The sequence below is a fragment of the Cydia splendana genome, chromosome Z, assembly GCF_910591565.1.
Source record: "Cydia splendana chromosome Z, ilCydSple1.2, whole genome shotgun sequence".
Classification (NCBI taxonomy): domain Eukaryota; kingdom Metazoa; phylum Arthropoda; class Insecta; order Lepidoptera; family Tortricidae; genus Cydia; species Cydia splendana.
This window is the reverse complement of record NC_085987.1, coordinates 31,789,018-31,805,777: the sequence shown is the minus strand read 5'-3', so window position 1 is coordinate 31,805,777 and position 16,760 is coordinate 31,789,018. Positions and strand designations below refer to the sequence as shown.

Below are 16,760 nucleotides of genomic sequence, written 5' to 3'. Positions count from 1 at the left end.
GCGGAAATCACCTGTTCAATAATATCCTTGTCGTTGTCGAGCGACTTCCAGAGACGCCCGCCTTTGAGAATGCCCCCCCGCCGCTGCCTCGAAGGAGAGTTCTCGGACGATTGGCGACCTTCTGCGTCCCCCGTGTCACTTTCTTCGCCTGATCGGAAATAGATACACTTTGTAAACAAACTTTCCGATTTATATTGCACGGCTGCTGTGTCAACCCTACTCACCTTTTTTTTAACAGGGTTCCGTATACAACTAAGAAGAACCCTTATAGTTTAGTCAAGTCCGGCTTCGCTTACTTACTGATTGTTATTACAGATCTGTTACATGGAAATAATATGGCAAAAAGCGTAGGTACGGCTACGTTGTAGTTACTTAGTCAGATAACGCCTCGTAAAGGATGACTCACGTTAGACCGGGCCGTGCCCGGGGCGGAGCTTCCATAGAGTCATGTATCAGATAGATGTGAGCACATTGTCCGCGCTAGTATTGCGACTGATCTCATATCATAAAACCGGAAGAGGTCGATGATAGGCCTACTGTTTTACACGAAGCACGGAACCCAGTATATTTTACGATTTATTTGAAATATATTCAAAAAAATGTATACTTAAAGATAATTTATTTACGATATCACCGTTAACTTTATCAAGAAATTTCTTCGCATGTTATGAATCTTATCATGCAATATTAATACATACGGAATCATGATCGCCCAACAACTTTATTTATAAAAATTTTATAAATATAAGCGTGCACCACCCACACGTTGGAATACGCCCACGATTTGGTACTTCACGGTATTTGAAAGCTACGTAGGTACAGTCAAATGTAAAAATATGGGTGCAACAATCATCTCAAAAACATGTCAGCGAATTAAGAACTATGGGACATATTTTTGAGTAAGTTGTCTACACCCATATTTTTACAGTTGACTGTACGGCATCCCTAGAACCAAAGCGCAGCCGACAAATAGCAAAACGCTAGAACTTCATTTAGGTAATACGTTTTAGGCTGCCTCTTATTTAACGAATCCTATACTATCATAGTATTTTTGATAGCTAAAAAAAGCTACGGAACAAGATGACTACGAGTAATACAGGTCCGAATCAAATCAAACAATAGGGTGTTTGACTACTAGTCAAAAAAGTATCTTTTTTCGAACTGTCAAAAAATTTTGCCACTATGGAATTTATATGAAATCCTATAGGTACCTATAGGATTAATGAAATAGAAATTGTGTCAAAAAATAAATTCAGTCTACATTTCTCTTTCTGAAGGTAAGGCACGTTTTAACCGCTTTTTCCTTAAAACAAGCTTTATTGATTCGCACAGTTTTGTCATTACGGCAGCCGCCGTTACGGATCGCGTAGATTAACGTCAGCAAAAGCGACGTCTCTGCCTACGCATTCTACGCCAGCCAATGCCAATGATGTGTACCTATGTATAACAAATACTATGACTGATGCTGGACAAATACCTAATACCAGTATCCGCCAGAGGTGATTCGATATCGATAAAATTTGTATGGTTAACTAATGTTGACGTTGAAAGAAAATTTAGTAAAAAGTTAAATATTATATGTGATGTATTTTACAGTACATATGGTGCTAATTTACCGCCCTAATAGTGCTACCGTGCTATACGTGCGTATGTCGAAAATTTAAAGGGCCATATGTACTGTAAAACGTTGTACAATCACCACACGGGATTGTTATGCCATTTAGGGTTCTTGCTAACTTGGAAATTCTATAGCGTAAGTATTGAACAACCAATTTAGCTAGGACCCTAAATGGGGCAACAATCGCGGAGCGTGATGGTACATTACATGTGCGAAAAGGTAATTCGCAACTCGTGTCGATTATATTTTCTCGTTTTGAAGTTGGTTACCAATTAACCGTGGTTTTATTACGAATCGGTAATGTAATTGTCCTATTTTGTAACCAGTTACAACGTGGGAATTGTTTTCCCGTTTCGAAGCTGGGTACCAACCGTGGTTACGTGGTAATGGAAAAGTCTCACTTTAAAGCCTGTTACCGATTGGGATTTTTTCCCGTTTCGAAGCTGATGGTTACCAATTTTTACTTACCAAACGGTACAGTCACCTGCAATAACATGTTACTCTTCGAAGGCCGCAAAAATATATGACACGCTCTTATGGCTCTACAAATAAGATCGTGTCAGATATTTTTGCGGCCTTCGTTGTGTAACATATTATTGCAGGTGCCTGTACCCAAGGTACTTTTTTCGAACTGTCGAAGCGTTAGCCGCTATGGAATTTATAGATGGTCAAGCAAATCTTGTCAGTAGAAAAAGGCGCGAAATTCAAATTTTCTATGAGACGATATCCCTTCGCGCCTACATTTTTCAAATTTGCCGCCTTTTTCTACTGACAAGATCTGCTTGACCAACTTTATATGAAACTGCACTTATGACGTTACTATTTTCGTTTTCGATATTTTTTTAGACTTAATTTTGGTACGTACCTATGTATACATAATTTAGAATGTTACTTACTTCGGCCGCGGCTTAACTTGGCAAATGGCAAAAAAGTGGTACACAAATTCATCAAAAAAAAACCTTTACGAAAAATAGAAAGAAACTTGTATAGTAGGATAGCTGCTTTTGAGGACAGTAAAAAAAAGTGGTCGGCCAAATCCTGTGTTGGCAGGTTCCTGTGTCCGACCGAATAATAGTCATAATAATTATATTCAATATGATATAAACTATAAAACAAACACTAAATGTTTCTGAAAGGAGGCAAAGACTGGCCTCGGCAAGGGAGAACTACAGAAAAAATGTTTTCCTCAGCTTAAGTATTTACATGCAAATTTTTCACTGGATAAATTTCCCTCAGGTATTGGTTTCTTTTCATTGACTATGGTTCTAGCAATTCTATAAAGTTAAGTCTACGTATATATTATCTACAAGTTTAGGTACTCTTAGGGTCAGTTGCACCAAACCGTCTGTCACCGTTAAAGCGTTCGCTAAATTTTATTTCATAGATCTCATCTGCGTGACGTTGATCAGTATATTAACTGTGGTTGGTGCAACTGGTCCTAAATGTTGGATGAAATTATTTGAACAACTCAATGCACAGGAAAAGACAAAGTTTTCTTTACAATTAGGTAATGAATCTGGAGGCCCGTAATACCGTTATAGTTTCGCCATGTTTGTCTGTCCACGGTTCTCCTGAATGATTAGTATACTACTAGAAAACTGAAATGCCTGCGATAGTGGTAAAATAAAAACCGGGCAAGTGCGAGTCGGACTCGCGCACGAAAGGTTCCGTACAATAATGAAAAAAAAAATGCAACAAAAAAACGGTCACCCATCCAAGTACTGACCACGCCCGACGTTGCTTAACTTTGGTCAAAAATCACGTTTGTTGTATGGGAGCCCCATTTAAATCTTTATTTTATTCTGTTTTTAGTATTTGTTGTTATAGCGGCAACAGAAATACATCATCTGTGAAAATTTCAACTGTCTAGCTATCACGGTTCGTGAGATACAGCCTGGTGACAGACAGACGGACGGACGGACGGACGGACAGCGGAGTCTTAGTAATAGGGTCCCGTTTTACCCTTTGGGTAAGGAACCCTAAAAACAAGAGAATAATAATAGACTGGATAGAGCCCATAGAGTATTCAGCGGTATACGTAAAGTGGGGATGTTTTTTCGATTCTACCGTACTCGTATCGTGTGAGATGCTGTCAGGTAGCTCTACCCCTCTAAGAAGGTTAAACAAATGTGAAATACTTTTATTATGCTTTCATTGTAATTTTGTGCCTGTGACAACGGCCAGGCACTGATTTAAACATTCACGATTTTTTAGGGTTCCGTACCCAAAGGGTAAAACGGGACCCTATTACTAAGACTCTGCTGTCCGTCCGTCCGTCCGTCCGTCCGTCCGTCCGTCCGTCCGTCCGTTCGTCCGTTCGTCCGTCCGTCCGTCCGTCTGTCACCAGGCTGTATCTCACGAACCGTGATAGCTAGACAGTTGAAATTTTCACAGATGATGTATTTCTGTTGCCGCTATAACAACAAATACTAAAAATAGAATAAAATAAAAATTTAAGTGGGGCTCCCATACAACAAACGTGATTATTGACCGAAGTTAAGCAACGTCGGGCGGGGTCAGTACTTGGATGAGTGACCGTTTTTTTTTTCCGTTTTTTGCATTATGGTACGGAACCCTTCGTGCGCGAGTCCGACTCGCACTTTCCCTTTTTACTCATTATTGACACCTACCACTCGTTTTGCTAAACAATAACGGTCAAGCATTTGCGAAACCTATATTTAGTCTGATATTTATCATACCTACGCAAATAGCTAAAATGTAATAATAACATTTAGCGCAATTTACACCGCAATTTGCAACGTACTAGGTATATGAGGGCAAGGTCGACCGGGATAAATGCCACTATGGGATTATTGCGTCTATTTAAACAACAACGTTTCCTGTTATTTATTTATCTGTCAGCCTGTTGTGTCCCTTCGCGTCTCGGACACACATAGACACCAGTTATTTTTTGACACAATTTCTGCTTAATAAATCGGATATAACTAAAAATAGTAGGTGACTTGACCGTGACGTCACTTGTGCACTTTTAATATATAATTAATATAATTATGCATTTAAACTCCATATTGGCAAATCGTTTTGACAGTTCTAAAAAAGAAACTGATTTGACTAGTAGGACAGGCGGCCTAGCCAAGGTGACGATCGCTTGCGCTTCGCCATCGAATCGCTTAGTGTCTCTCTATCACTCCTCCTTATTAGTGTGACAGTGACAGTTGCGTTCGTTCGCTACGGAGCGTTAGCGATTGGCATGGTCAGGGGGCTGTACCCTATTACAAGAGCTCCCGTCACGTCATCTAGTGACAAAAGCCTGAGCTACTTGTAAAATAAAACGTCAACATACTTACTCGTAGAGGGCGTTCCGACCAATCGTATTCGTGAAATTACGAAATAAACGCAATATGGGTGGTTGGTTGCATTTACCCCTTGTAAGTAGTAGTAAGTAGTAAAATACTTTATTGTACAAAAAGAAACATAAAACATGAAAGAACACACATCATTAGTACAAAGGCGAACTTATCCCTTTCAGGGATCTCTTCCAGTTAACCCTTGAGCAGTTGAGGGAAAATTGGAGAACGGTAGACATAAAAGCTGTACTAAACGGCATAAAGATAAAATATTTAATATCCTACAAGATAGGTAAACCTATATCCTACTATAATTATGTACCTATATACAAAGTATGGGATATGAAATATAACAAATATGTAAACAACTATATATATTTAAAATATATAATACATATAATACATTGTATATGATACAATACATATATACTAAAACTACCTAACCGCATACATCTTTTAGATTTCAAGTTCCGTCAGAAAGCCATAACTTTTTTAAATTCGCCTTTAGCGATGCGACCGATTGACACTTACGAAGAGAAGACGGTAAGGAATTCCATAATTTGACAGAGTACACAGTAAAAGACTTGTCATAGGATCGGTGTTTGTGTGGCGGGATAGCCAGAGAGAGATCTGCACTGGAACGGAGCCGGTGCCCGCTGCCGTCTGCTAAAAATTTAAACCTCTCCGAGAGATAAGGGGGAGAAGAGGGAGAGAAAAGGACATTAAATAGAAGGGAAAGTACATGAATGTCTCTACGACGCCGAATGGGCAGCCATTTGAGTTGGGAGCGGAAAGATGAAATGTGATCAAATTTGCGTAAGCCAAAAATGTATCTGATGCAAACATTTTGCAAACGTTCAAGCTTGTCAAGTAGTTCCTCCGTGAGATCCAGAACAGCAATGTCCGCATAATCAAGAAGGGGAATTAGCAGAGAACGTGCAAGCATGACTTGTTTACCCCGGTTGACCTTATATGAATTAAATTACAAACATAATTTTATTACTTACTTGTTATAGGCGCAGAAGGCAATTCTCTTTGGTTGTCGTCTATAAACAACTCTGGCGGGCATTCTGTAAGAAAACCAACCAGTTAGTCAAATAATAAGAAAAGTAGGTACATTTTATTGCAAGTGTGTCCATTATGTACGAGTACAGAATACGTACACAATGAAACTGGCACCCGTACAAACGACGTTTTTAAGGTGGAGTAGGTTCAAAAAACGGAGCTTTTAAAAAGTCGTACCGCTTTTAAGGATCACAATACGCTGCCATAAATTTAATTAGCAATCTTGAGGCCTTCCTCGAGAGACTATCGGTTCGCTCCCGGGCACGCACTTTCATATATCAATTAATTCAATTATAGTAATTATTTTAGTTAGAATTTACCCCTTAACCGTTCTTTATTGTGAGAGAGCAACAAGCAAGGTCGTTCTGAAATTAATTTTGCTCAAAGTGGCGTTGCCGTTGTAGGTAATTAATTATACAACAATGTTTGATGTTCATTGTTGAAAGACTTTGATTGTAGTTATTTCCAGACTTGGCTTAAGGCAGACCATAATTTCACTTATAACTTAAGGTGAAGTAAGTTCAGAAAAGTAGGTGGAATAATATACATAAGTACCTACCTATGTACATACTTATTATACCTTATATGTAATACTACGAGTTACGAGTAGGTACATACATGGGTACTTGGCTAGGCTTAAAAAATAACACGGAACTGTAGTAATTAAATGAGAAACTAATAACTATAAGTTTTCATTGTTTTTATTGCAATTCTCTATTTCGCATCTTCAACTACTCAAAAGTTATCTGGAAGAGATCGCTCTTTAGAGATAAGACCGCTTGTTATTATCTTATTACTTTTAATGTTTTTTTTTATATGTTGTATTCTACATTGTATCGATATAGGTATATCGAAAGTCGATAAATGAGAAGTCCCTAATGACAATTCAAATTGCCACGAGAATTCCGGCCTCTGATCATCATCATTAGTCATTACACACACACAAACAAAACACTAGTCGCGGGCAGAAGCTGTACCTACTATACATTACCTAGGTACATACTTACTAGAAATTACACCTTTGTAATTAGGTTTACGCTCAGGTAAAACCGTCACCATGTTTCTTGAACCTAAACTATAATATAACTTTATACTCTTCGGATTGTTCTTACTGCATACCATATATATCTCCTGCCTCAGTAAGGCAGGTTGCGGTTCAATTTACCCACACGGGACTTCATTGTTCAAACACCTTTTGTTCAAAGTAGGCAAACGAGATGTGAAGTGTTATTGAACGTTTAACCGACCCACGGAGAGCGCTTATTAACTTATATGCCTAGCAGCTCTCAATTTCCACTCCTGATGAATTCGATCATAATTAAAAAAGAAAATAGTTATGTGGCTAAGTTTTTTTTGTTACATTTTGTTGCCGCAAGTCGTAATCACCCGCCAAGTGCAATTTCCGAGTGGTTCCGTATACAGATGTGCAAATTGCGGAAAGTTTCAAAAATGTCGGAAAAGTTCTCTGATATTTCAGGAATTTTCCCTTACTAAAATATGAGAAGTTTCGATTCCCTTACAAAATTCTCCATGTTATTTATAGCAATTTTTGAAATTTTCCAACGGCACATCAGTAGTTCTGTAGTACCCCACTATCAAACTACTTTTTCAAATGTTTTGTATGTTCCAAAAATCTGAATCGCGCTTGACTGGTTTTAATTGTTTTGAATGTTTTGTTGTAAGGGGCTATCCATAAATTACGTCTTCGGTTTTTGACGATTATTGACCCCCCCCCCCCCCCCCGTTAAAATCATCCAAAAATCATGCTTCGAATGACCCCGTTTCCTCCTACTCGTTCGTCATGATACCATCACCCCCTAATTTGAAATGACGTAATTTATGAATAGACCCTAAGACGCAATATTTACTTTAATCAAAATAGTATTATGCCCGATTTAGACCGATCCAGAACTTGATGACCTGATTCCGACAAACTTATTAACATATTCAGCACAGAACGATGTTCCCGGCGACAACATTTAAGTATACTTATACTTGTTGGTTGTAGGATATGTTGGTTCAAAGCACAACAACTCCAACTACTAGTGGTTATGGCTGGTATGAGAGTTTTCACACACTAGAACCCTGCTCAGCTGCATTCGCGAACGAGGTAGCTCATTTTTGTGAAGAGCTGTAGTTTGTGCACACATTTTTGAGTTTTGTACTGCAACTTATTGCTTGTTATGTGGGTACATTTTACTCGTCTGCGCTTTAGCCTTTACCGACTAAACAAAGAGGAAACGAAAAGACGTGATCTTAACAAGATAATGTATGTTAAAAATACTTACCTAATCTAAAATGAGATAAAATGGTGATGAGGAATTATAGAGTTACGTTTTATTATTTGTTTTACTGAGATACAATATCTTCTTAGAGCATTTAGTAACTGGAGACGCCTTGTCTGTCATTTTCTGTACAAAACAGTCATCCGTTTTTTCAATTTCCCCGTTTGATCAAGCGTTTGTTTATCAAGAGCATGATAAACGCTAATGGGGTGCGCTCTGTTTCTCTTTTTCATTCATCACATTCCGGTTCTAGTCGAAATTTGGTGAATAGATTAATATGGGTTTTAAATTAGAAAATATTATGAGAATAGAGGAAAATCAAAACCACAAATATAGATTTGTAACTTAAAACTTAAATACCTAAGTAATGTAATATTGTGCTATTTTATATAAATTCTTGTACTGGTAACTCTTGACGCAAAAATGGTGTAGGTACTTACATAATAAATTTGTTGTAAAGTGTAGGTATCTTTAATAAGTCTCCGATTGTGTAGTACATAATAACATTTAGCGCAATTTACACCGCAATTTGCAACGTACTAGGTATATGAGGGCAAGGTCGACCGGGATAAATGCCACTATGGGATTATTGCGTCTATTTAAACAACAAAATTTCCTGTTATTTATTTATTTATCTGTCAGCCTGTTGTGTCCCTTCGCATCTCGGACACACATAGACACCAGTTATTTTTTGACACAATTTCTACTTAATAAATCGGATATATGTATTTCGTTTTTAAATTCAAAAGCCGAATACAGGCCCGAGTATATTTTAAGATTTAATTATGTCCCGTTGCGCTCAATTTTTTCAAAACTTGTCATACTTTACTTATGTAAGTACATAAATTGGAACTGCATTTAGACATTATCAAACTACACAACGGGACTTAATCGCGTAGGTATTTAAGTTTTAAGATTTACCTCCGACGTCCGAGTCTTCTCCGAAACCACGGGGACAACGCCGTTCTCGAAACGTCGGAGGTAAATCTTAAAACTTAAATACGCGATTAAGTCCCGTTGTGTAGTTTGATAATGTTTAATAATCGTGAAAGTTTACATCAGTGTTTTGCATTTAGACAGTCAGTGAGTTTTCAATTGGTTTTCAAACAATGGGCGTCATGCTATCGCAAGAAAACAGACTGACTAAGAAACGGGGTTTAGGAACTAAGGGTATTTTAGATATTTAGCCTCAATCAAACAACAATTCTGTATCCCTATTTGAATTGTAAAGAAGACCTCGGATGCTTTGTGTATAAATCATTTCAATAGAAACCACTCTAAGCGGCTTTGCTAACGTAGTTTACCACTGAATAGAGCCAGTTTACCAACAAACTAAATTTAGAAAATTAACATATACCTACAAATGTCGGTACCTACGTAAAAACTAGCCAAGTCAATGCCTGAACTTTAATTACAGCCCAAGTGAACTAGAACTTGGAACTCATATATCATGTCAACTAATAACTCCCGTTTATCAGTAATTCTCAAAAATGTGGCATCTTAACCTGTCATCCAGTTTTTGAATTGAATGTATGTATGTTTATTTGCTCTTTTTCATATGAAACAAAAATGTATCTAGGTAAACTAAAACAATGTTTATCGAGGCCAAGTCATTTTTTTAATTTAAATTTAATACTCATATTTATAAAACATAAAGAGTAGACTTTTCACTGTAACCTGTCTTGTCCAAAAGCATCGCTCTTCCAGTTTTAGTTCTTTAGATTTTATAAGCACCAATTTATGTAAATAATATATCATGCTATATAATAACATAAACAATACCTTTTAAAATGTACATTGCACGGGCCTTATATCTTTTTTTTTACAACAATATTCACACACGAAGTTTGTCCAAGGATATTTTCACTGTAACCTTACATCCGCGGTATTGCATCTGACTCATACACAGAAAATTTTATTTATATCATAACTATGGCAAAATATTAGATAAGTATCAAGCTAACCACCGTAGGGTACCATCATGACCCAAGTGTCGTAGTTTCTTAGAGACAAGTGGTTAAAGGCAGGTTGATGTTCATAACAATTATTTGTTTTTAGGTTTCCCCAACTACATCCTCCCAAATATGCAAAATTATTATACCGAACATTCTCCTCACGTGTGAAAGTCAACACCGACATTGGCAAATTCACCCTGTGCAAAATTGCAGGGAGTAAGCCAGGATAAAAAAAAAAGGCAGGAATCTGGGGTTTGTAACGGAATGTTAACTTTATCTTGTATCGATTATTTTACGAATTTGGTAACGATTGTAATAATATCATTTTAATATTGTATGAAGGTATTTTCAACTATGCTAAAAGTGAGACATTGGTATTATTATACGTTCAAGAGAAAAAAAAATATATTTTTCACTGTAATCTGCTTAACTTTAACCTGTGTTCAATGTATAGGTTATTGTAAGTCTTGGAAATAACTTCTTCATTTTCCGTTCCCTTTTGAAAATTTGGGGTATTTGAAGTAGTTAAACATATTTTTCATTCTTAAAAGTACAAAAAATACATAAATAATTTTTTCATTAACTTTAACCTGTCGATGCCACTTTCTTGAGAATCACTCTTATAACTGTATACACGGTGTAACATGAGGAAACCGAATAATTTTATCCACGCATTTCTGAGGTCAAAAGAAGGAAAAAATGTAATATGAGTTTAGGTCAATTTCGCCAAAAAAAAAATTTTTTTGTTTTGTTTTTTTTTTTTTCAATTTTTTGAATGTATTTGTACATAAAAAATAAATGTTATTGGTGAACTTGTTACTTAAAATTGATTTTTACATTTTTTTTTCGCAATACCTTCTTTTTGCAAAGTGGTACTTGTCACTTTTTGACATCTATCAATAAGGATATTTAGACTACGTCCCATAGCAGCAACGTTACCATCAAAAAAGCCTTTTACATTATGTAACAACAAAAACTTGTTTATTTGTAAATTAATATTATCTCTGAAACTAGGCGTTTTTAAAAAAAAGTTTACAGGACATTTTTGTCTCTAAATATGATCAGGAATACGCTGTTAAAATTATTCGGTTTACTCATGTTACACCGTGTATTGTCACCGACGGGTAATTACGAAGTAAATCCTACACTGAGCATGGCCCGACATGCTCTTGGCCGGTAATTTAAATAGCCGTATCGCTATCAGAATAAAAAGTTCAGTAGTACAAGTTTCAGATATAAAAGCGATGAAAGCGGTACTGTCACAAGAATAAACGTGCGATGTCAAGGGATGTCTAAAACGAAATGGAATTGGGTCCTTGTGAACACTGTACTACTTTATAAACAAAAGCTAAAAATGGTACTGTATTATCTCGGCCACCGTATCTCTGTTCCACTTTCGCGGGCCACTCGCGGCCGGGAGTGGGGGTGGCCCGAGACGGTTTCAGAACGATACGACATCTTTTGTAGGGTTCCGTACCCAAAGGGTAATAACGGGACCCTATTACTAAGACTCCGCTGTCCGTCTGCCTGTCACCAGGTTGTAACTCATGAACCGTGATAGCTAGACAGTTGAAATTTTCACAGATGATGTATTTCTGTTGCCGCTATAACAATGTAACAAATACTAAAAACAAAACAAAATAAATATATAAATGGGGCTCTCATACAACAAACGTCATTTTTTAGCCGTTTTTTGCGTAATGGTACGGAACCCTTCGTGCGCGAGTCTGACTCGCACTTGGCCCGTTTTATATAAACGTATAATCATGGACAATTTTATAGGAATGCAAAAAAACGGTTTAATTACATAGGTCAGCTCATAAAGTAATTTCAAACCGAATAATTAAACTGTTTTTTTTTGCTTTTCTCTAAATTTGTGCTTGATTGTAAGTATATTATATATTAAGGCGCTCTTATACTCGAGTTTTACGTTTTCAAGGGGGTGAAGCAGACGCGTGGTAGAACGGGCAGGCGGGCGCCCCGCGCGGCGCACCGCACCATTCCCGCGCAGCACGTCTACGTCCTTATTCTGACGACATCGGTATTCTGAATTGTCAGTTCCGGGATTTTTTCCGGCAATTAATATTGAATAAGATTTATTAGCAAATTCGAATTTTGATGAGTACTTAATGAAATTAAAAATGGTAGGTAAGACGGTGAGTGTAAATAATTATTAATTATATACAATATAAGTGTATACCGCGACAAACTGAGAATCTAATCAAATGATACCAAATTATTATGAGACAAAAAATAGTACTTATACTAATAGACATTAAAAATGTAATAGAGCTAGACCAAGAAAAATCTGCAACGATTTTGATTGCACACGCAGTGCAAGTGTTATTTTAAACGTCAATCTTCTATGAAATTATGAATAACACTTGCACTGCCTATGCTATCAAAATCGTTGCAGACTTGGTCTAACTCTAGCAGTCAATTTCGGGCAAGTAGGTAGTGAAAATAAGGAAGAATACTAGCAAAGCTAAGATAATTTGTGGGACTATTGAGTTATGCATAGCTCCAATAAGTGCATAAAATTAGCTATCTTCACAAGAAAGAATTATAACAATTTATAACTCTAACTGTAATACTTACTATTTTTCTAATTTTGAATTGACGAGTAAAAGTCAAGCATTTAAAGATTGTAATGACAAAAAACACTTCTACTTCGACATTCGAGTTTGTTAATAGCTCAAGAAAATAAAAAAAATCTGCGGAAATAATTCGTATAATTTTGAAAATTGGCACAGTTATACCTTGTAGTGTCCAGATAACCATACTTAATGTCCTCGAGCTTAGCGGGTGTGCTGAGGGTGTAGGGGTGAGGGGGGGGTGGGGGTGGGGGGTGAAGGTCCCTTTTTTTAGTTTTTCGTAAATAACTCGTAAATAGTGGCCAATATTAAAAAATCTTGTTAAACGTTAATAATCTACACAAAATTTTGTACAAAAAAGATTCAGTACACTTTTAGCAGGGATCAATATTTAAAAAGATAATAAAGAGAGAAAGTTAATTATATTAAATTCTAAGGTTCCTTGTTTTTATTTTTTCGTTAATAATTTGAAAAGTATGACTCATAGCAAAAAAAATCTTATACATAAATAATAAACATAAAATTTCCTACAAGAAACATGTAGGACACTTTTCGCTAGGATCAATATTAAAAAAAACCGGACAAGTGCGAGTCGGACTCGCGCACGAAGGGTTCCGTACCATAATGCAAAAAAAAAACCGATAAAACTGCAAAAAGAAAACGGTCACCCATCCAAGTACTGACCACGCCCGACGTTGCTTAACTTTGGGTAAAAAATCACGTTTGCTGTATGGGAGCCCCACTTAAATCTTTATTTTATTCTGTTTTTAGTATTTGTTGTTATAGCGGCAACAGAAATACATCATCTGTGAAAATTTCAACTGTCTAGCTATCACGGTTCGTGAGATACAGCCTGGTGACAGACGGACGGACGGACGGACGGACGGACGGACGGACAGCGAAGTCTTAGTAATAGGGTCCCGTTTTACCCTTTGGGTACGGAACCCTAAAAAGAGAAAGCAGCGGGTAAGTTGTTATTTATGTATAAGATTTTTTTTGCAATGAGTCATACTTTTCAAATTATTAACGAAAAAATACAAACAAGGAACCTTAGAATTTAATATAATTAACTTTCCTTCTTTATTATCTTTTTAAATATTGATCCCTGCGAAAAGTATACTAAATCTTTTTTGTACAAAATTTTGTGTAAAGTATTAACGTTTTACAACATTTTTTGATATTGGCCACCGTTTACGAGTTAATTACGAAAAACTAAAAAAAGGGACCTTAGAAGTGATTATAATTGAATTTCCCGCGTTAATATCTCTTTGAATATTGATCCTAGCAAAAAATTGTACTAAATCTTTCTTGTAGGCAATTTTATGCAGATTACTTATGTAATAGAATATGTTTTGCTATGCGCCACCGTTTAAGAGTTATTTACGAAAAACTAAAAAAAGGGTCCTTTAATATCAAATATCTCACTTCCGGTCAAGAATTCGATCAAGCAACCGGCAAATTCTGATTCAGCGGGGTCTAATTAGGTTAAAAAACCCGGTTGCCAAAAAGTAATACGATTTGCCAGTCGAAATCGATATTATGAAAAATATGACCAGTCTAAAATATTTGAATCTTGTATATCTATGTTTAAAAATTATTCAATTTGATTAATTTTATAGCCTTTTAAAATATGTTTACACAATTTATCAATCGTGACTGAATTCCGGATTGGTTAGATGGGTGTGTGCCTTTGCTGCCCAACTTGTTATAAAATGACAATATGACGGACGAATGTCTGAAATGTCACCGTATTTAAGAATTATTTTGCTTTTCTTCGTAAGCATGTTGAAAAACATTGTGTGTATAACATATTTGCATATTTATACTGTGATTACCCATTTTATGAAACGTCCGCTAAACTAGCATAGGTCCGACGCCGACAGTGGTCACGGGCGTACTGGCGTGAGGAATGGGCGCAAGGTATTGCCGCGTAGGGTGTAATTTAGTAAGCAAAATGTTGAATTCATCAAATGATGAATGAAAACATTAACGTTTCGATTAAAGGACAAGCAATAATGAAGATTTACTTAAAAGCTATCGACTGAAGTAAGTTTCATATACATTTTCGTCGTAGTACTTCTAACATAAGGAAATAAAGACAGTGTTAGGCATGTTTTCAACTTAAGATTCTATCGAGAAAATTATGAGCCGTCGTGTTTCTGACAAGCAATAACGTAGTTCAAGGACTGAAGTTATACATACTAGAAAATAATGCATGAAATCCTTGTAAAAGTCTGTAAATATGGTGACAAAAAAGCGCATTTTACTACACACCGCGCCTTAACAATTATAGCTCAGGAAAATTAAAAAAATCAGCGGTAATAATTTGTGTAGTTTCGAAAATTGGTATAGTTATACCTTGTGGTGCCCAGATAAACATACTAAAATTCCTTGAGGGTAGGGGGTGTGCTGAGGGTGGAGAGAGGGGTTTAAGGTACCTTTTTCATATTTTTGCTAATATCTCGAATACCTGTACGAATAACATTATTTACTTCGGACAACAAAGGCTTCGGCTGTTAAAGTAAACAACTCTTTGTTTACTTTAACAGCAAGGACATACCTCACCTTATAGTCACCTCCAATAATATCTCGCATAACAATGATGCGCGCAAAAAGATGTAGGTATTTACGTAGGTATCTTCTTATTTGTGTTGATACCTATGAACCTTTTGAAGGAGAAAATAAGGAGCGTCACATGCGGTGACACATTAAGAGATCAAACGCCCGGCGACACGACGCCACGTTTATAATGAAGAAAACAACAGCCTGCATAAAGGACGACCGCCCAGCATACGAGGATCCCTGTGTTTTTTAACGAAGCCGTACAAACATCTTCTTCACAGAGATATGTGCGAGCCGGCAATGTCTCGAATATCTGGCGGCTTAAAATTCGAGATATACCTACGCGTTGGCTCGGCGCCAGCCTTCTTGTCAGGTTCACGAGCCTTGTGTAACTCGTAATTTAAAAAGGACCTCATTCAGATCTAAATCTAAAACTTGCAAAAGGTGATCACCAGAGATCGTACATTTTCCAGCGTTTTAGGTGCACGAAGTGTTGTTAACGGAATTGGTATAAATAATTTCAACCCTAATGATTAATTAGCGTATATTACGTTGATATATAACCTTAAGATAACCTTAATTTACCATTTCAGTTGAAATTATCTATACCAATTCCGTTAACACCACTCTGCTGCACCAAAAATGCTGGAAAATGTACGATCACTGGTGATCACAATGAACGTCTGTTAAGCAAGGATTTAAGATATAGACACATCATCACTTCACGCACCACCCACCCACCTGTCGAGTGTCGGGTGACAGGTTATCCTCCTGTAATGTTTTCTTTCGTAGTTTTTCTTCTAAATATATTAATTTACGACAGTCAATTCAATAAAGTGTACCCTGGTAAGAGCGGACGATTTTACGGCCAGTTGGAAGGATGCGATACGGCACGGGTACAATACAGGTACGATAAAATAATAAATTAATAAGTACCTATTACGTACACCGTTTCAAAATACCTGTAGGTATGATCGCTATTAAAGAAAACATTAATGTCAATAGCATGGTATAATAATATACTCCGCCTCCATTCCCGTCTTTTCTAGGTCACCTAACTGACACGGGCCTACGTCATCATGCGACAGCGCTATATGATAATATGCGATAGCGCTATATATAGCGGCCATGTTGTTGTGACGTAGGCCCGTGTCACTCTGGGAATGGAAGACCATGTTTTATTAGACTATGGTCAATAGTACGACATTGTCATTGATTCAGTAATTATTATGCCGGGGCCACACTAACGGGAAACGCCGTTAATTATAGCGATAATCAACGGCGTTTCCCGTTAGTGTGGCCCCGGCATTACGAGACGTGTCGCGATTGTTGCGAACCTTAAAATTTAGAAGCTGAAATCAAAGAGAACACCA

General features: G+C 36.9%; 1 protein-coding gene and 1 long non-coding RNA gene across 2 annotated transcripts in view; one reads left to right on the top strand and one right to left on the bottom strand.

The window, feature by feature from the left end:
* Positions 1–16,760, bottom strand: part of LOC134804741 (uncharacterized) — an 83,479-nt gene that overhangs the window by 16,398 nt on the left and 50,321 nt on the right. The window contains exons 3-4 of the mRNA XM_063777942.1: positions 5,934–5,996; positions 12–148 (exon numbers count right to left, since the gene is read on the bottom strand). Of these exons, the coding sequence (XP_063634012.1) occupies positions 12–148; positions 5,934–5,996 (200 nt within the window). The remainder of the gene's footprint in view (positions 1–11; positions 149–5,933; positions 5,997–16,760) is intronic.
* The window catches only part of LOC134804931 (uncharacterized), a 181,165-nt gene that overhangs the window by 131,118 nt on the left and 33,287 nt on the right, over positions 1–16,760 (top strand). The gene's annotated exons all lie outside the window — the stretch shown is intronic.